Source organism: Dermacentor variabilis, chromosome 8 (genome assembly GCF_050947875.1).
Source record: "Dermacentor variabilis isolate Ectoservices chromosome 8, ASM5094787v1, whole genome shotgun sequence".
Classification (NCBI taxonomy): domain Eukaryota; kingdom Metazoa; phylum Arthropoda; class Arachnida; order Ixodida; family Ixodidae; genus Dermacentor; species Dermacentor variabilis.
This window is the reverse complement of record NC_134575.1, coordinates 72658279-72679823: the sequence shown is the minus strand read 5'-3', so window position 1 is coordinate 72679823 and position 21545 is coordinate 72658279. Positions and strand designations below refer to the sequence as shown.

At 48.3% G+C, this 21545-nt stretch overlaps 1 protein-coding gene across 5 annotated transcripts in view; it reads right to left on the bottom strand.

The window, feature by feature from the left end:
- LOC142591100 (uncharacterized) overlaps positions 1–21045 on the bottom strand; it is a 42671-nt gene extending 21626 nt beyond the window's left edge. For 2 of the 5 annotated variants that reach the window (XR_012830337.1, XM_075703486.1), the window contains exon 1: positions 20830–21045. Coding sequence is in view for 4 of the 5 variants with exons in the window: in XM_075703486.1 (XP_075559601.1) it covers positions 20830–20931 (102 nt within the window). In the remaining variant the exon portion in view is untranslated. Of the gene's footprint in view, positions 1–7309; positions 7459–20567; positions 20707–20829 lie in introns of those variants that run through there. The other 3 variants (XM_075703485.1, XM_075703483.1, XM_075703484.1) reach the window with 3 other exon arrangements.
- Between the last annotated feature and the right edge of the window lie 500 nt (positions 21046–21545).

Below are 21545 nucleotides of genomic sequence, written 5' to 3'. Positions count from 1 at the left end.
ACAAGTCACGAAAAACGTCATGACATGTAGCACCTGCATGGTTCATATCATACCACTTGTCAAGGGATGTGACATGTGCGCCGCGTGGTGTCAAAACTTGTGTTTACTCTTCGGCACACGGTATAGCGCCCCTTGGCAAGGTACGAATCGCTGCTGAAGAAAGGCATCGTAGAGCTACACGCACGGCTGCAGCCAGGAGACGCCGAGCTCAGCAAACCGTTCTGCAGAGAGGAGCACAAACCTCAGCCCGCCGTCGACGCTGGGGGAACATATCAGTTCGTTCTTGTTAAAACTACGCAAACAGACTTCGCCGCGAGGGCCCTTTGTGCGTGCTATCGGAAATGCGGCCCGGCAGCTTCGCCGCAAAGACCCTCAAGTGCGCGCAGCCAAAAATCAGGCACGACAGCTTCTTCGCCCACAACCTCACGTGCACGCAGCCGAAAATCAGGCACGACAGCTTCTTCGCCTACAACCTCACGAGCGTGCAGTCGAAAATCAGGCACGACAGCTTCTTCACCAACAACCTCACGTGCGTGCAGCAGAAAATCAGGCACGACAGCTTCTTCGCGAACAACCTCACGGGCGCGCAGCCGAAAATCAGGCACGACAGCTTCTTCGCGAACAACCTCAATGGCGCGCAGTCGAAAATCAGGCACGACAGCTTCTTCGCCAACAAGCTCACGTGCGTGCAGTCGAAAATCAGGCACGACAGCTTCTTCGCCAACAACCTCACGAGCGTGCAGTCGAAAATCAGGCACGACAGCTTCTTCACCAACAACCTCACGTGCGTGCAGCAGAAAATCAGGCACGACAGCTTCTTCGTGAACAACCTCACGGGCGCGCAGCCGAAAATCAGGCACGACAGCTTCTTTGCGAACAACCTCACGGGCGCGCAGCCGAAAATCAGGCACGACAGCTTCTTCGCCAACAAGCTCACGTGCGTGCAGTCGAAAATCAGGCACGACAGCTTCTTCGCCAACAACCTCACGTGCGTGCAGTCGAAAATCAGGCACGACAGCTTCTTCGCCAACAACCTCACGTGCGTGCAGTCGAAAATCAGGCACGACAGCTTCTTCGCCAACAACCTCACGTGCGTGCAGTCGAAAATCAGGCACGACAGCTTCTTCGCCAACAACCTCACGTGCGTGCAGTCGAAAATCAGGCACGACAGCTTCTTCGCCAACAACCTCACGTGCGTGCAGTCGAAAATCAGGCACGACAGCTTCTTCGCCAACAACCTCACGTGCGTGCAGTCGAAAATCAGGCACGACAGCTTCTTCGCCAACAACCTCACGGGCGCGCAGCCGAAAATCAGGCACGACAGCTTCTTCGCCAACAACCTCACGTGCGTGCAGTCGAAAATCAGGCACGACAGCTTCTTCGCCAACAACCTCACGTGCGCGCAGCCGAAAATCAGGCACGACAGCTTCTTCGCCAACAACCTCACGGGCGCGCAGCCGAAAATCAGGCACGACAGCTTCTTCGCCAACAACCTCACGTGCGTGCAGTCGAAAATCAGGCACGACAGCTTCTTCGCCAACAACCTCACGTGCGTGCAGTCGAAAATCAGGCACGACAGCTTCTTCGCGAACAACCTCACGGGCGCGCAGTCGAAAATCAGGCACGACAGCTTCTTCGCCAACAACCTCACGTGCGTGCAGTCGAAAATCAGGCACGACAGCTTCTTCGCCAACAACCTCACGTGCGTGCAGTCGAAAATCAGGCACGACAGCTTCTTCGCGAACAACCTCACGGGCGCGCAGCCGAAAATCAGGCACGACAGCTTCTTCGCCAACAACCTCACGTGCGTGCAGTCGAAAATCAGGCACGACAGCTTCTTCGCCAACAACCTCACGGGCGCGCAGCCGAAAATCAGGCACGACAGCTTCTTCGCCAACAACCTCACGTGCGCGCAGCCGAAAATCACGCACGACAGCTTCTTCGCCAACAACCTCACGTGCGTGCAGCAGAAAATCAGGCACGACAGCTTCTTCGCCAACAACCTCACGTGCGTGCAGCCGAAAATCAGGCACGACAGCTTCTTCGCCAACAACCTCACGTGCGTGCAGTCGAAAATCAGGCACGACAGCTTCTTCGCCAACAACCTCACGTGCGTGCAGTCGAAAATCAGGCACGACAGCTTCTTCGCCAACAACCTCACGGGCGCGCAGCCGAAAATCAGGCACGACAGCTTCTTCGCCAACAACCTCACGTGCGTGCAGTCGAAAATCAGGCACGACAGCTTCTTCGCCAACAACCTCACGTGCGCGCAGCCGAAAATCAGGCACGACAGCTTCTTCGCCAACAACCTCACGGGCGCGCAGCCGAAAATCAGGCACGACAGCTTCTTCGCCAACAACCTCACGTGCGTGCAGTCGAAAATCAGGCACGACAGCTTCTTCGCCAACAACCTCACGTGCGTGCAGTCGAAAATCAGGCACGACAGCTTCTTCGCGAACAACCTCACGGGCGCGCAGTCGAAAATCAGGCACGACAGCTTCTTCGCCAACAACCTCACGTGCGTGCAGTCGAAAATCAGGCACGACAGCTTCTTCGCCAACAACCTCACGTGCGTGCAGTCGAAAATCAGGCACGACAGCTTCTTCGCGAACAACCTCACGGGCGCGCAGCCGAAAATCAGGCACGACAGCTTCTTCGCCAACAACCTCACGTGCGTGCAGTCGAAAATCAGGCACGACAGCTTCTTCGCCAACAACCTCACGGGCGCGCAGCCGAAAATCAGGCACGACAGCCTCTTCGCCAACAACCTCACGGGCGCGCAGCCGAAAATCAGGCACGACAGCTTCTTCGCCAACAACCTCACGTGCGCGCAGCCGAAAATCACGCACGACAGCTTCTTCGCCAACAACCTCACGTGCGTGCAGCAGAAAATCAGGCACGACAGCTTCTTCGCCAACAACCTCACGTGCGTGCAGCCGAAAATCAGGCACGACAGCTTCTTCGCCAACAACCTCACGTGCGTGCAGTCGAAAATCAGGCACGACAGCTTCTTCGCCAACAACCTCACGTGCGCGCAGCCGAAAATCAGGCACGACAGCTTCTTCGCCAACAACCTCACGGGCGCGCAGCCGAAAATCAGGCACGACAGCTTCTTCGCCAACAACCTCACGTGCGTGCAGTCGAAAATCAGGCACGACAGCTTCTTCGCCAACAACCTCACGTGCGTGCAGTCGAAAATCAGGCACGACAGCTTCTTCGCGAACAACCTCACGGGCGCGCAGTCGAAAATCAGGCACGACAGCTTCTTCGCCAACAACCTCACGTGCGTGCAGTCGAAAATCAGGCACGACAGCTTCTTCGCCAACAACCTCACGTGCGTGCAGTCGAAAATCAGGCACGACAGCTTCTTCGCGAACAACCTCACGGGCGCGCAGCCGAAAATCAGGCACGACAGCTTCTTCGCCAACAACCTCACGTGCGTGCAGTCGAAAATCAGGCACGACAGCTTCTTCGCCAACAACCTCACGGGCGCGCAGCCGAAAATCAGGCACGACAGCTTCTTCGCCAACAACCTCACGGGCGCGCAGCCGAAAATCAGGCACGACAGCTTCTTCGCCAACAACCTCACGTGCGCGCAGCCGAAAATCACGCACGACAGCTTCTTCGCCAACAACCTCACGTGCGTGCAGCAGAAAATCAGGCACGACAGCTTCTTCGCCAACAACCTCACGTGCGTGCAGTCGAAAATCAGGCACGACAGCTTCTTCGCCAACAACCTCACGTGCGTGCAGTCGAAAATCAGGCACGACAGCTTCTTCGCCAACAACCTCACGTGCGTGCAGTCGAAAATCAGGCACGACAGCTTCTTCGCCAACAACCTCACGGGCGCGCAGCCGAAAATCAGGCACGACAGCTTCTTCGCCAACAACCTCACGTGCGTGCAGTCGAAAATCAGGCACGACAGCTTCTTCGCCAACAACCTCACGAGCGCGCAGCCGAAAATCAGGCACGACAGCTTCTTCGCCAACAACCTCACGGGCGCGCAGCCGAAAATCAGGCACGACAGCTTCTTCGCCAACAACCTCACGTGCGTGCAGTCGAAAATCAGGCACGACAGCTTCTTCGCCAACAACCTCACGTGCGTGCAGTCGAAAATCAGGCACGACAGCTTCTTCGCGAACAACCTCACGGGCGCGCAGTCGAAAATCAGGCACGACAGCTTCTTCGCCAACAACCTCACGTGCGTGCAGTCGAAAATCAGGCACGACAGCTTCTTCGCCAACAACCTCACGTGCGTGCAGTCGAAAATCAGGCACGACAGCTTCTTCGCGAACAACCTCACGGGCGCGCAGCCGAAAATCAGGCACGACAGCTTCTTCGCCAACAACCTCACGTGCGTGCAGTCGAAAATCAGGCACGACAGCTTCTTCGCCAACAACCTCACGGGCGCGCAGCCGAAAATCAGGCACGACAGCTTCTTCGCCAACAACCTCACGGGCGCGCAGCCGAAAATCAGGCACGACAGCTTCTTCGCCAACAACCTCACGTGCGCGCAGCCGAAAATCACGCACGACAGCTTCTTCGCCAACAACCTCACGTGCGTGCAGCAGAAAATCAGGCACGACAGCTTCTTCGCCAACAACCTCACGTGCGTGCAGCCGAAAATCAGGCACGACAGCTTCTTCGCCAACAACCTCACGTGCGTGCAGTCGAAAATCAGGCACGACAGCTTCTTCGCCAACAACCTCACGTGCGTGCAGTCGAAAATCAGGCACGACAGCTTCTTCGCCAACAACCTCACGGGCGCGCAGCCGAAAATCAGGCACGACAGCTTCTTCGCCAACAACCTCACGTGCGTGCAGTCGAAAATCAGGCACGACAGCTTCTTCGCCAACAACCTCACGTGCGTGCAGTCGAAAATCAGGCACGACAGCTTCTTCGCCAACAACCTCACGTGCGTGCAGTCGAAAATCAGGCACGACAGCTTCTTCGCCAACAACCTCACGGGCGCGCAGCCGAAAATCAGGCACGACAGCTTCTTCGCCAACAACCTCACGTGCGTGCAGTCGAAAATCAGGCACGACAGCTTCTTCGCCAACAACCTCACGTGCGCGCAGCCGAAAATCAGGCACGACAGCTTCTTCGCCAACAACCTCACGGGCGCGCAGCCGAAAATCAGGCACGACAGCTTCTTCGCCAACAACCTCACGTGCGTGCAGTCGAAAATCAGGCACGACAGCTTCTTCGCCAACAACCTCACGTGCGTGCAGTCGAAAATCAGGCACGACAGCTTCTTCGCGAACAACCTCACGGGCGCGCAGTCGAAAATCAGGCACGACAGCTTCTTCGCCAACAACCTCACGTGCGTGCAGTCGAAAATCAGGCACGACAGCTTCTTCGCCAACAACCTCACGGGCGCGCAGCCGAAAATCAGGCACGACAGCTTCTTCGCCAACAACCTCACGTGCGTGCAGTCGAAAATCAGGCACGACAGCTTCTTCGCCAACAACCTCACGGGCGCGCAGCCGAAAATCAGGCACGACAGCTTCTTCGCCAACAACCTCACGTGCGCGCAGCCGAAAATCACGCACGACAGCTTCTTCGCCAACAACCTCACGTGCGTGCAGCAGAAAATCAGGCACGACAGCTTCTTCGCCAACAACCTCACGTGCGTGCAGCCGAAAATCAGGCACGACAGCTTCTTCGCCAACAACCTCACGTGCGTGCAGTCGAAAATCAGGCACGACAGCTTCTTCGCGAACAACCTCACGGGCGCGCAGCCGAAAATCAGGCACGACAGCTTCTTCGCCAACAACCTCACGTGCGTGCAGTCGAAAATCAGGCACGACAGCTTCTTCGCCAACAACCTCACGTGCGCGCAGTCGAAAATCAGGCACGACAGCTTCTTCGCCAACAACCTCACGTGCGTGCAGTCGAAAATCAGGCACGACAGCTTCTTCGCCAACAACCTCACGGGCGCGCAGCCGAAAATCAGGCACGACAGCTTCTTCGCCAACAAGCTCACGTGCGTGCAGTCGAAAATCAGGCACGACAGCTTCTTCGCCAACAACCTCACGTGCGTGCAGTCGAAAATCAGGCACGACAGCTTCTTCGCCAACAACCTCACGGGCGCGCAGCCGAAAATCAGGCACGACAGCTTCTTCGCCAACAACCTCACGTGCGTGCAGTCGAAAATCAGGCACGACAGCTTCTTCGCCAACAACCTCACGGGCGCGCAGCCAAAAATCAGGCACGACAGCTTCTTCGCCAACAACCTCACGTGCGCGCAGCCGAAAATCACGCACGACAGCTTCTTCGCCAACAACCTCACGTGCGTGCAGCAGAAAATCAGGCACGACAGCTTCTTCGCGAACAACCTCACGTGCGCGCAGCCGAAAATCAGGCACGACAGCTTCTTCGCCAACAACCTCACGGGCGCGCAGCCGAAAATCAGGCACGACAGCTTCTTCGCCAACAACCTCACGGGCGCGCAGCCGAAAATCAGGCACGACAGCTTCTTCGCCAACAACCTCACGTGCGTGCAGTCGAAAATCAGGCACGACAGCTTCTTCGCCAACAACCTCACGGGCGCGCAGCCGAAAATCAGGCACGACAGCTTCTTCGCCAACAACCTCACGTGCGTGCAGTCGAAAATCAGGCACGACAGCTTCTTCGCCAACAACCTCACGGGCGCGCAGCCGAAAATCAGGCACGACAGCTTCTTCGCCAACAACCTCACGTGCGTGCAGTCGAAAATCAGGCACGACAGCTTCTTCGCCAACAACCTCACGTGCGTGCAGTCGAAAATCAGGCACGACAGCTTCTTCGCCAACAACCTCACGGGCGCGCAGCCGAAAATCAGGCACGACAGCTTCTTCGTGAACAACCTCACGTGCGCGCAGCCGAAAATCAAGCATGACAGCTTCGTCGCGAAAGCCCTCATGTGCGTGCAGCTTAAACTTAAGCCGGGGAGCTTCGTCGCTTTGGGAGCAATTTACGGCAGTCTCCCTATGTAGCCGCTCCTCCAGCTTACACTTTTACTGAGCTGGGTGTGCCACGCAGGCGAGTGATGTTTGTCTTTTTTTTTTCACCGGGATGTGCTGGGAACCAATCTAATAAAGTAAAGTATTCAATGAAATGGGGGGGGGGTGGTCCCGCATATTTCTGTCTATATGTTGCCAGTTGTTTCAGGTAAGCTCAGATTTCATCACAAGTACCCTTTTGTAATAAATATTTTTATTGCACACCGTGGCCCCAGTTTAGAAACGTTTATTCAGGGAAACTACAGACATTTAGCAGACCGTAAGCATAGTCAAGCTAGGCGTCTTACGCCGCTATGTGATCTTACCCATTTGTTTTCTCACTGCAGTCAATAAATACCGTGTATGGTGCACTTCCTCCCGTCATTTCCATCGTGATGCATTTAAAATGCAGTTCAAGAAAATTTTCACCAGTTTGGCTGACTAAGCCATATTTGCTGCTTATTTCCTGCAACAGCTGAAAAAAGCAAATGATCGAGGTCATAGTATAATTATAGGCATTTGTATCTGTCCAAACGCTTGCTACTATCAAACATAAAATTTTTCCGCCAAACAAGACCGCTTGAAATGTCTGGCAACAGGGTTGCTGAGGGTGCGATCTTGTTCTGTTGTGTATATAATTAGGCAAAATGACCACAATAAAAATTATTTGCGAGTAGCGCTTGTCCCGTGTGTGAGTGTCTTCTTTTGTCCAGCCTTGCAACTGCGCTTTGTATGGTATGGTGAAACTTTAAAGAAGTCCTGCAGATCGTGAGTCTTCACGAAGCGGGCCGCTCCCACGTGGGAACCGGAAGACAGAGCCTCTCGGCCGCATCGTGGGCCTGCTGGACAGCCCAGATTTGGTCAACCAGAAGAGGCTGCGGAGAACCGCCTCCCATCTGGCCGAGCTGTTAGCGATGATAGAGCGTGACCGGGCACACCGCCAGAGCATGCGCTCTAACGTGGCTATTTCTCCCCAATCGCGTCAAGTAGTATTGGTGTAAGTATCCGGATAGATTTTATGTAAGAGCGACGGATTGGGATACGTATTCGTTTGTAGTAGACTAACAGTATTCATTTATCCGTATCAATCAACTAGTGCCGCAGCGAATTTTGTTAACCCATGTTCCATGTCCCTGTAGTCACGGAGAGTTTCGGTCTGATATGATAGCGGCGCTGCCTTATCAATTCTCCCGCGACGCTCGGGTTCAATACTGCCGCGATTTACCGCTGAAATTCGATTATAAATATATCTAATTTGTTGCAATTTTCAAGATGAATAATGACGATGGTACGAAGTGTGACTGCCTTGAAATTTGTGATGTAAACAACTGTCCGTAAGACAATAATAAAATGTTAATACATTTTGTTGATTAGTCTTTCGGAGTAACTTAAGCAGCGGCAAAGTATTCCTGCCTCACCGTAGAGCTCGTATACGAAGACGACAGAAGCTTCACTGTAATAGCGTCTTTCTAAAAAAAATTGCATTGTCTAAAGCAACACCCTTTATATCCGTTGTCATAGCGTCGTCTTCGCGCCTCCGTAATCGCGCCACAGTTGCCATTCCAGCTTTTTCATTCGGTTCTCGTAATAACGTTGTTGTCACTCCATCGTCGTCATATGGTCCCCGTAATCTCATTGTCCTCATTTTGCCATCGTCGCGCTGTTGTCCTTAAGCCATCGTCATAATTGACGGAATCAACACCTTATTGTCGTAATGCCATCGTCGTTATATCACCTTTATCGTCCCATCATACCATTCTTGCTTCCTTACTCTATCGTCGCTGCGTCGGCGTCACACAGTCGGCGTCATCCCACTACACTCTTAAGCAAAAGTGCACCCTTTTGCCACACAACCGTAATCGTCATCTGTCTTGTCCGCATTTCCTTTCTTTAACCCTGTGAGCCCCGTACTTCCATGTCACGAACGCCATGCCCGTTATCAGCAGGACAGAGCATTCTCGACAGGAAAGTAGCGAGCGCATCGCTTTCAAGGAAGGAAACGTAAGCAAGACAAATGACGATAATTGTTGTGTGGCAAATATACTCCCCAAAGGGTGCACATTTGCTTAAGAGTGTATGATCATAGGCGACATTGCCAAACGAGTGCCATTGCGAAACGGGACGATATCGAGGCATGTTGCATATAGCCGACTAAATGAGTCTCAATATCGCAATGCACGTGTTAAATAAACGTGACTTCAGAAATGGGGTCTGTCCCTACATTGCTCTAGTGATATTCGCTTCACCCACGACAGTCAACCATAGATGAGTCCTGCCGTAATTTGTTTTTGCGGTGAATCGCTAGAAAGAGCGGCGTGTGTGCTTATATTTGTCGCTCTTTTGTCCTGCCTCCGTGGCACTATACCTGAGGCCTTCACCGGGTGCAACACGCACGAAGTGGCGCGTTAATACAATCGTCACATGCGTTGTGTGGCAACTGCATTGCACTAAAATATAAGAAGATCCTCATAATATTTGGGATCTCCATAAACTTGTTTTTATTTCAAGATACTATCAGTTCATCATAGGACCTAGATGAGAGTGGTGAACAGAGCAAATTAATCAGCACATCACTATACAGGGTGTCCTATATAATTCGAGCCAAGAATTCAAAAATGAAAGGCGCGTCGGAAGCTAACTGCACCGAACGCATTTTATTCGCAATAGACTATAGTGACTCTGACATTTTTCCCCCCATAATTCACTAATTCATTAAGCTTAATTACCCAACTTTCTTAATTATTGGCTGAGGACGACAAGTATGATACGCAGATTTGTAAGCACCTTCACAAACAACCTTTCTACTTGTTTCCTTCACGATACGTCTCACGTAGTGTTTTTTTCCGGGTTGCAAAGAAAGCCCGCGAAGCACGAAAAAAGCCACGTGACGGAGCATTTGCGCCGTGGTATCGTGCTGCACCAAAGCGCGCTTTCGGTGAACAAGGTCGGCTCTCGTCGGATGACGGCGAAAATGCATGCGGCTGGCCTAGTCACGGTGCAGCCGACCTTGTTCACCGAACGCACGCTTGAGAGCAGCACAATACAACTGCGCAAACGCTCCATCACTTGGTTTTATTTTTCTATTTCGCGGGCTTTCTTTGCAACCCGTAAAACAGGACTACGTGAGACGTATCGTAAAGGAAACAACACGATCCGTGGTTTCTGAAGGTACTCTACAAATCTGCGTATCATACTTGGGGTCCTCAGCCAATAATTAAAAAGTTGGGTAATTAAACTTAAATAATTAGCGAGGTATGGGGAAAACAAAAAAAATGTCTGCGTTACTGTAGGCTCTTGCGAATAGTATGCGTTCGGTTCAATTCGCTTCCGATGCGCCTTTCATTTAAGTTATGTGGGATACCCTGTGTGCGTACAACCCAGCGTTCAAACATTATTAAAACTAAAATAAAGAATGATCGCTTCAATCCAGTGTTGCTATACAATCTTAAAACAAGAAAAAAAAACTTTTTTTTAGGGTGCAGGTCACTTGAAGCAAGGAAGAAGGTGACAGAACAATGCGCTCTGTCCTGTCGCCTTCTTTCTCTCCCGCAAATTACCCACTAAAATATATTTTTTCTCGTTAATACAATGTTTCACCACCGGCTTCGGCTGGTTGGTGAAAAAGCAACGTCGGTGACGCGGAGCAGTTAATCGGAGACGACATCGTATGTGCCACCGGAAAAATTGTCGGCACATACGATGCGTGTTAGCTAGAGTCCTTCTTGCAGTTTCCCACAAAATGTGTGCTACAAATCCTTGTTGTCCCTGTTGGCGACCACGGACTTCCATCGGCACTGTGCGGCTTCTACACATGTGTTTCTACACATGTGTAGAAACACATATCGCCGCATAGCACAAATACAAAATAGAGACAGCAGTGTAAATAGCTTGGAAATTTCTGACAGTAGTCAAGAGACAGAAGCTGAAAGCATTGGTAATCGTTTCCGCTTCAGCAATGCCGGCGCGACCAAGACACGGGCGTGTATTTTCAGTAACTTGATCGATCGCTGTAGTGGTGATGAAGGAATGAGCTCCGGTCATGTTCAATGCATCGTGCACCTAGTCAATTTCTCGGCACGCGTGAACTCTGACCACTGACAGCGTAAGCAGCAGAAGTTGTTCGCATTCTTAGGCAGCGCACACACAAACGAAGTACGAGAAAGAAGACAGGACAAGCACTGATTTCACAACTGAAAGTTTTTGTTTGAAGAAAAGGATTATATACCCAGTAATCATGAAATTCATGTGGATTGCATTTAAGAATCATCATACACTCTCGAGCGATCAACGAACCAGATGGCTTCGTTTGCTAGTTGTTTACTTACTTTGTTCGGCACACTGCAGTAATGCATGTCTGTCGTCTGCCTTTTTTTGTACCCTTTTCTTGGGAATCCGTACAATTTCATTAGTGGCCTCAACCCTTTCCTGTTAATATTACTGTTGTGGCAGTCAGCAACACACAGCCATCGGCCATACCATGCTGAATACGCCGGTTCTCGTCCGATCAACAACACACTAGTAATTTCCAGCCTTCTGAAGGGGTGCCATCGCGAACAAGAGACGTTTCGCGCGCAGCGTGGGCTAAGCGAAGCGAAGCGACGGAAATGTACACCCGTGGACGGCGAAATCATTCCGCCAGGGGAGAAACGAGCACTGGCTTCTAGGATGAAACTTGATGTGCGGACATCTATTGCAGTGGGACACCAATATGCATTGGTGCCGGCGAAACATAACGCGATCCAAACGGGATAACACTTTGCGCCGCAATGTGTGCGTGCTGCCCTTCCGGTATGTAAGTACGGTATACGTGTTCGTGGTGCTGCCCAGTTTTCAGCTTCAGAAGAGCTTACATATCAGTGCAAGCCCTAAAAACGGAAGCGCTGACAAAATTCACGTCATTTCCGGACGATACAGAGTTGGACGGTATTGTCCACGGTATAATTTAATAGGTCAGTCATAGTTATCTAGTCAAACCGTTGGCTTAATTGTGATTAGAAACAAATGAAGCATTGTGAAGGAGACGCCAATATTTCCTGCATGCTGGGTGATCGTGCTTCAAAGCACTCAACCACAGATCACATGCGAAGAAATGAACTGCAGCAAATGGCCATCTGTCATGCCATACCTGAAACCGAAACCAATTAATCGGGAACTACTTTGCTGCAGTAACACAGAACAGCTAGCTACACCCCATTCGCCTCTCCCGCAGCTTTCTGTCCATTTCCACAGAAAGTTATCCCTGAGTATAGATATTTTTTTTATTATAGCATCCTATGAACGCGTACGCTGTGAAGAAGTTACAGGGTGTCATAACGAAGACGAAGATGGGACGAAGGTGGAGAATATAATTTTATTGGAGATACAAAAAGAATACCTTGCTGAATTTCTAAAGTTATCAATATTTTCTATTATTTCGTTTATGTACATTAACTTTTTTATCAAAATCCATAACAATATTTTCATCACACGTCTAAATTAAAGTTCTAGTCCCACGCTCCATTATTTAAATCTAGTTTGGCTTTACTTCTAAACATATGGAAAACCACCTGCTTCATGGCCATTTCCCCATAGTGGGTATGTGCCACTGTCTGGAACACAAGACAAGACAAGATGGCTGACGCCATAGCCTAGCCCAACTGTGTATTAGCACTAATTGGCGCAGCCGCATTTTTTGTGTGTGGACATTCAAGTCGATATCAGTGTGGACTTCATCATTGGAGCAAATGAACACTGTGGCATGCGAATCTTGGCTGCAATGCCTCAAGATGAAGAGGAACAAGCTCTTCCGGAAGCAGTGAACACTGACGCATTTGTCTCCTATATAAGCGCTAGAACGAAGCTCACTTACGATGATTTAGTTGCGAAAGAAAAAGTGAAGCTGAATATGAAACTTCAAGATTATGAGAAGTTTGTGCTGACTCCAATTCCAAACTGCGCGAAGCCTGCTACCGTCGCTTCGTCTGACAGTGGCGTCAACCTACTCACTAAGTTTCTAGAAGTGCAACAGGAACAGAACAGGCAGCAAAATGAATTAATGCGTTTGCCTGTAAACGTGACTGAAACAGGAATGAACAGGCTGAGTCTCGAATACTGGAAGCCAGACATGTTTGATGGAGATTCCAGTAGCCTCGAGTCCTGGCAAACATTTTATGAATATGCATGCAATAAAAACTACTGGCACAGTGATGAAGATAAAGTGAAAAACATGCCACTATTCCTATCAGGAATAGGCAAGAGTTGGTACGAATTGCGTGTCAGTGCTCACAGCAACAAGCCATAGACGGAGTGGAAGGAGCATTTTCTCTGCTCTTTTGGAGAGAACAACGTAACATTATGGGATAAAGCTATCGCATTCAAGTACAGGTCTGGGCCTGCACTCAGTTATTTTTATGAGAAAAGGAGACTACTCCAGCTGGCTGACTCAGCCTTGCCTGAGACGTCTGTGGTTCCGCTTATCACTCATGGTTTGAATCCGGACCTTCAGAAGCAAATACAAGTGAGAGGGCCCAAAAGGGTTGAAGAACTTCTTCAGGGAATGCGAAACCTCTACCTACAAGACTCGGGACCCCAGCAGCAGCCCATGATGCCTGGTGCAAGGTGCCCAACTGCCACACGAGAATGATGAAAGACGGCCGCTTGCAAGCTGGAAGCCTACCGCTCCTCCCGCATCCTTTTTGACTGACCAAGGAGGCTCAAGCCAACACGAAGAGTCAGATGCTGTGGCGAAAAAAGCTAAATAAAGAGGGCTTCGGCTTCCACCTGAAGACGCCAAGAGAAGCTGTTTATTTGTCACATGCAAACCTATTGTATATGTCTGTTTTTGTTGATGGAAAGGAAAGGAGCGCGTTAGTTGACAGTGGAGCGAACATCACAATTATAAATTCCCGTATTGTTGAGAATGAGAAAGTGCATGGACGGGCTGTGGAAGTACATGGATAGGACGGAAGGCGAGATATTGATAATAAATAGGCATGTTTAACCATATCCTGTCTCGGCAACAGGGTTGGTACGTAGGCGCTAGTACTCGACGGAGTACCCTATGAATTACTCCTATCACGCCCAGCCATCAGTGCACTTCGCCTTAGTGTCTACTGGAGTGGAGACGCAACTAAGGATGAAAAGCCGCACAATCTCAGCGTTTCTTCAACTTCTTCGAGTACCCTGCGGCAGCCATCGTCATGAAGAGATCTTAAGAGACTTTACCCGGAATTGCTACGCTTACAGGGATATCTCAAGGCAACTACAAAGTTTGAGCTACCAATTAAGTTAAGCGATGCTACAGTGGTGAGAGAAAGCCATAAAATATATCATGGGAGAAGAGAATGTGGCGGAAGAACGAGCTTAAAAAGATGTTGGATGCACAGATAATTCGTCCATCCACATCTACATTCGCGTCGCCCATTGCTATTGCACCTAAGGAAAACGGAAGTATCCGACTCTGCACAAATTACAGGGAAATTAATAAGCATACAGAGCTTTTTCCTTTTCCCATGCTATGAACAGATTCTATCATAGACGAGACAAGTGGCTGCAGAGTGTTTTCGCGTGTTGATTTATGTAGAGGACTTTGGCAAGTTTCACTTTCTGAAGAATACAAGAAATACTCAGCCTTCATAACCCCTTTTGACATCTATGAGTATAACCAACTCCGGTTTGGATTGAAGAACTCACCCGCTTGGTTGCAGAAGATGATGAATGACGTCATGCGACCGTTTCTTGGGAAGGTTTGTAACGTGTACATCGACGATCTAATAATTTACTATCACAATGATGAGGAGCACTCAGAGGATCTTGCTAGAGTACTTGAAGCACTGAGTGATGCGGAGCTCAAGATTCAGGGCAAAAAAAGTGAGTTTTTCCAAAGAAAAGTTGTGTTTCTAGGTAAAGTATTTGATGGCCAAACCAAGACAACAAAGCAGGAATCAGTCGAACTAATCTCAAAAATGCAGAAACGGTATGACCTACATTCTTTGATGGCATTTCCCGGCTTTGCCGGGCATTTTCGGGCGTTCATTGGTGATTATGCTGCGAAAACAAAGTGCCTCACAGAAATGACAAAGAAGAATGTGCCATTTCGCTGAACAGCAGAGTGTGATTTCGTTTATGAAAGCGTTGTAAGCATCCTTTCGTCTGAACCAATTCCGGCGCTTCCAGACTTCAAGTTTCCCTTCGCGCTGAACACCGGCGCTTCTCATTACGGCACAGGCGCAGTGCTTCGCCAGAGGGATTCAGGAGCTCCATGGATCCGGCAACAAAAGGTCGTAGGATATTATTCGTATACATTCTCGAAAGCGCAACTGAATTACACGACTACGGAGAAAGAAGCTTTGGCATTCCTAATGGCCGTACGTTATTATACACCTTACTTGGATGGCAGGAGCTTCACGCTGTTTACCGGTCACCAAGTCTTAACCTATGTCCTTAACCTCGCAAAGCCTAGCGGAAAAATTGCGCGGTGGGTGAGTGAACTCCAGTAGTCTGTGTTCGTGGTCCATCACAGACCTGGAGAACACCTGAAGGATGCAGGCGCACTCTCCAGACTTGCGGTAACCACAGATCAGGAGACTGTCAGCGCAACTCTGCTGTGGGAGGGAACTAGTGAACTGGAGTTACACGATGGAAAGTTCGTAGTCCCGGAAACAATGGTGCCTCGAATTGTGGAACTTTATTATGACTCCCCGGTCTCTGGTGGGCACGATGGGTTCTGGCGAACTTATCGCAAGATTGTTCAGCGCTTGCGGTGGAAATACTTGAAAGACGATGTCCAAAAATACGTCCAGTCTTGCCATCTATGTTGAGTCCATAAAGTACCTTCAGAGAACAGATGAGATGGTCCTACCTTGACATTCTGACATACCATTTGAAGTCATCCAGGTCGATTTTGCAGAGTTTAAGAAAAAGCCTACAGGAGTAAGAAAAACACAGTCTTTCCTAGTGGCAATAGACCAGTGCATTAGAATAGTGGCCGCACGACCGGGTAGAGAACACGCACATAGTGTGATCGCCTTATTGAGACGAGAGATGTTTAAGAATACCAAAGTAGTAATATCAGACAACGAACCAGCATTTGTAAGCAAGCGTCTCCAAGAGTGGCATAAGCAATGAGGAGTTGTTTTGTGACGCTGCGCGCCCTACCATCCTGCAGGAGATGGCATGGCTGAAAGAATCATACGAGACTTGAAACAGTTTATTTCCATGTATTTCTGTTTAAAAGGTGGATGGAAATGTTTCTTTGAGGCCGCTGTAGCTCGTCACAATCGGTCGCACACTGCGAGTATTCGCTGTAGTCCCTATTTCGCAGCATTTGAAAAAACACCGGTGCTCCCTGCTGATCCACAGCTTGATATTGCTGACCGCCTGCAATTATGCGAGTAGCGAGATACTGCGGAGTTCTACCAGCGATACCGCGAAGATATGAAGAGGCAGTTCGACCGTCGCCACAACACGCGGATAACCCGTACACAGCTGAACGATTTAGTATTCATCAGAAAAGGTCTTCCGGGTACGAAGCCGGTGTACATGGGACCGTATCGCGTGATGCAAACTGCAGTGCAACAAGGTGTTCTCAAGAGAGTTCCTTACGTCAACGATGATGGCGCGCTCGAGTGTGCAACAATTGGGAACGTATTTATATATCATCCCAGGAGGGATGAGTCTTCCAAAAAAAAAGGGGGGGGGGTCTGTACGTGGATGTTGTGAAGAAGAAGTTACAGGGTATCTTAACGAAGACGACGAAGGGACGAGGACGGAGAATAAATAAGATGGCTGGCACCATATCCTATCCCTACTGTGTATTATTACATGTAAAGCGGGCATATCTTATCTTCATTTAAAGTCTGCCTTGATCAACCGAAACGAATAAATTCGACTAAAGCATTACAAAGTTACAGCAAGGCTGGCTTCTATGCTATATATAATGAAAGTAAAGACACTCAGAATTTCTCCATGACTACCTGCATGACTTTCACTGTCGTAATGTGCAGACTAACAGGACATATTTAGTAAAAATGTCACTCAATTAACGTATAAGTAGGTAAACATTTAACACAATTCCCTCTAACATAGTGAATCCGGGATAAACCCCAAATTTAAAAAAGTGTCTAATAAGATGAATCATCTGTTCAAATCCGCTAAATTAATTTACACTATGATTTGTTTGTCGGGCTACAAACAATGCGCTGATGAATAAACACACACACCTTGAAAATCGCTAAAGATACGCTCACACATACCACCATGCCTTCCATGCTTAATCCCGATCCTTTGAAAAGTTGGAAGGTAGAGAACTTTAAAGGAATCTTCATCTCACTTATTGACCACCGCGGTAATACCATACCAACAAACCAGTGTTCTGCTTTGCTAAACGCCATTTTTTCAAAACTGCTTCCTTCACTACGCATACTACTCTGCTCGAGCTACAACCATATTACCATCCTGTGACGTTCCAGTTATTAATCCTGCCTGCGTTGTATGTGTTACAGTCTGTAAAATCGTCTATGCACCAGGTTTTGACCAGATCAACTTACGTTTCTGCGAAGCACATCTAGGTATTCGTTTATCATCTTGACAAAACTTTTGAAGCAATCCCTTAACGAGAGTGTTCAACCATCCGAGTTGAAATTCCGAAAGGTTGCCCAATTCACAACTTAGATAACAAGCATTCTCCTTTTAATTACAGACCGATTTCACTCACTAGCATACCTTATTTAATACGAGAGCACACCTTGCCCTCGTAGCTGCTACTTTTCTGGAATCTCATCCTTCTTCAAAAACATTGCAACATAGATTTCGCTAATTGTACTCATGCAAAACTCATGCGAAACTAAGTAAAACTTTTTGTACACAAACTCCATTTGATTTTTAACACAGGTTGAGACCGCTTGTATCTTCCTTGACGTCTCTAAAGTGTTTGACAAAGTATGCCACAATGGCTAATGTGTTAACTCAGACTGCTTGAACTTTATTGCAACTTGCTAACTTGGATTGAAGCTTTTTTATTGGCCGTTCCAGGTTTGCTTCAGCTAACGGCACTGACTCGAGCGAATGCGCAGTAAATTCTGGTGTGCCCTAGGGTTCGGTCCTTGGTCTTCATTTTTTTTTCCTTACTTAGATTAACGATTTACCATCCTGTGTTTCTTCTAGTGTTCATTTGTCTGCTGATCATTGCTCAATATCGCGAGAAATATTGAATCCCAACTACGTTCACTTCTCCAATCTGACCTAAATGCTACTTGCGTGGCGTAACACTTGGCGCGTGAAACTTAACAGTAGCAAGTGTAAATTCATGCGTGTGTCCCGGAATGTTAATAATTTACCTGTTTAACGCATAAGCAACGCACAATTAGACAGTGTGTTCTCCTATAAACACTTAGGTTTTCAAGTTAGTACAAGTCTAATAGAGGTACACAATATCTTGCGTTATCCAAACGGTAGTCGCATACTACTATATCTTCGCCCTAACCTAGTCAAATCACCTTCCTCTGCAAATTTTTTTTGATAGGAATCATTCATCCGCACTAATTATGAATATGTCGCGCCAATTTGGGATCCGTGTCGAACTAACTTTGTACAGTCTTTCAAAATGGTACAAAATACCTCGGTTTGTTTTATACTGTCTAACTACAAGCGAGCAGCAAGGATCGCGTTAATGAAAATTAGCCTTCAGTTGCCTTTCCACGCTTCACGTATTATATAATGCTTCGTGTAGGACTCTTTCATAAACTGTATTGTCATCCTTGCTTACGCAATCCGCGGGTTTCTTTCTCCCGATTATACCTTACGTCGTGTAGACCCTGCCCATGTGCAAGGCCAATTGATTTGTGCACTCTTACGTACCTTGAACCTATAATGATTCGAACTGTCCACCTGCACCATTAGTGACAGTCCCGATCCATGATAAATATGTGACCGCTTTAAACAATATTTCGTAACATATCTTTGTTGAGCTTCCTTTCTCGATGTAGTTTTTCATTGCTAGCCACTATTTTGCAGCATTTACTGTCGCGCCTTTATTTTATTCTATATAGGATTTTATAAGCAAGAACACATTTATGGGTTTTTTTAATTTTTGCTCTTTATCATCATTTACTGCTCCTCTCTGTAATGTATGTGGAGCATGAGGTTAAAATAAGCAAGAAATAGCTAAACCCAATTCACTTTTGACTTGCCAATTGGTTCGCGATATAGACAAGAAATTATTTGCATTTCATTATGTGGGAAATACGTTTAGTGCTGAACTTTATATGTGCAGGCAAACAGAAAATGTGCCACGCACTCAACATGCAATAAGTTCCCTTCGCAGAAGCGGATTAATTCGCTGCTTCATGAGAACTGCAGAAGCCCTTCGTAGCGATATTTAGAGCTGGCCAAATGGGTGTGGAAACACGCACCCCCTTCATCCGTCTTGCCCCTTCGAACATTTCTGCATCCTTCTCGACTACCTTAATCAATGTATACCCGACGTGGTTGATGAGTGGCTATGGTGTTGGGCTGCTGAGCCCGAGGTCGCGGGATGGAATCCCGGCCACGGCGGCCACATTTCGATTGGGGTGAAACATGAAAACACCCGTGTACTTACATTTAGGTGCACGTTAAAGAACCCCAGATGGTCGAAATTGCTGAAGTCCTCCAGTATGGCATGCCTCATAATCAGAAAGTGGTTTTGTCACGTAAAACGCCATAATTTTAACCCATGCATCAACTCTTAATTCAAATCCGGCACTGTAACCTCCGGCAATTTCCCTATTCTGAGCTTATCCAGGGCCATCGTAGGACTTTTAGATAATGACACGCATACTTGCTTATCTTTATGCGGTGACCGCTTTTTCACCGGCTAACAAATGTTAAAAGCAGCGCAACACGACTTTTTTCTATCGGACACCTCTCAGGTGCTATCATCGGTTCTATCTGTTGTCTGTGTTGTCGCCGAGCCTCGTGTGATCAAATTCTGTGCACGACGGGAATACTGGCGTACGTTCTAGAACACACATGAGCACCAGCAATTAAGCCGGGAGGTTCACTGAGCCATGTATAAATAGCCGACGTGTCTGATCTCCCGATCAGATTTAGGCGATCACCGCATGTATTCACCTCCACCGTTGTGCTTGCGTTGTGTTAGTTATTTTGTGGGCACAAGTTCGCTGAGTAATTGGTTATTTTCATGATAACAGCTTTCTCTACTGTGCTCTTCGCCGTCACTACAACGTGGCAATATCGACGAGAGGCTTAGTTCCCTTCATGGGGCGAGATTCTTCTTTCATCGGGGTGTCTTTAGGTAACGGCACAGCTGGGCATCTTGAAGAAGGGAAAATATTATGGGGTTTTATGTGCCAAAAGCCCTTTGTGATTATGAGGGCTGGCGTAGTGGAGGACTCCGGAAATTTCGACCACCTGGGGATCTTTAACGAGCACCTAAATCTAAGTAGACGCGTGTTATCACATTTAGCCCCCATCGAAATGTGGCCGCTGTGTCCGCGACCTCGTGCTCAGCAGCCCAACACCATAGTCACTGAGCAACCAAGGCGGGTTGAAGAAGGGAACATGTCTGTCGAACTCCAAGTGGGTGATTTAGCACTGCTAACGCACTTTTACTGCACCATGCAGCATACTGGCGTGCCAAGGACGAGTTAATTGGTACTGTTCTGGTTTTTCAGTCTTGAGGGTGAGCTGAAGAACGATACTTTGTCCAAGTATGGTAAGGGATGGAGCAACCAATTTAGCACATTCTTCTTGTATCGGACCCTAGCTCTGGGTAATAAAATTTCTAAAACTAACAAAAAAGCTTAATTGCGTCTCACTGTTCATACAGATGTCCAAGCTGCTGAGCCTGGATGTTTACTCAACTTACCTTATCTGCGTCATTGCTCTTCTCATCAGACTCTGCGCAGCCTACATGGGCGACTGCACACAACAAACCGAAGCCCACTGTCGACCAAAGTATGTTCTTCATTTCACCTGCAGGCTGTTTGCTTCCAATAGCTTCGACGACAGTCCGTTAAAGCGCGGCGTAAATTTATACCCACGTTGTTTAACCAGCTCTTTCTGCGTCACACAATGTTTTGCTGCTGCGTTAGCCATTACTACAATGAAAAAAAAGACTCCGTAGGGCGTTGAAATGAGCAGCTGGACAGGAAAGTCTGAAAATGTCGTTAGCATCATGCTTCATCCTAATGCCAGCGAAAAGCTCATCCTTCAGAATAGAACGAATGAAAACCTTCTTGGGCAATGTCTTTCTCTTCTACGCAGGACATTATAAAATAAAGTTCGATAACACGCGAAAAAAATAGTTTCATTGCACGCTATCTACTAGCCTCTTCTGCGCTTAGAGATAGTGGGCTTCTTTTCTCACCTTAATAACTTGCAGTAGAAGACGCAGATTATTGTTACCGTGCAAAATCACTTTTATTTACTTCAGAGTAATTATTCAGGGTATTTAAATTTAAAGTTAGCGAACAAAAATTAGGCGCTATATAGTAGGGCGCCCTAGTCGATGCAGTAGGCCGTTTCGCACTAGTTGATCAGAAAAATGTTTATAACTTAGATCACCGGATATTTGAAAAAAGA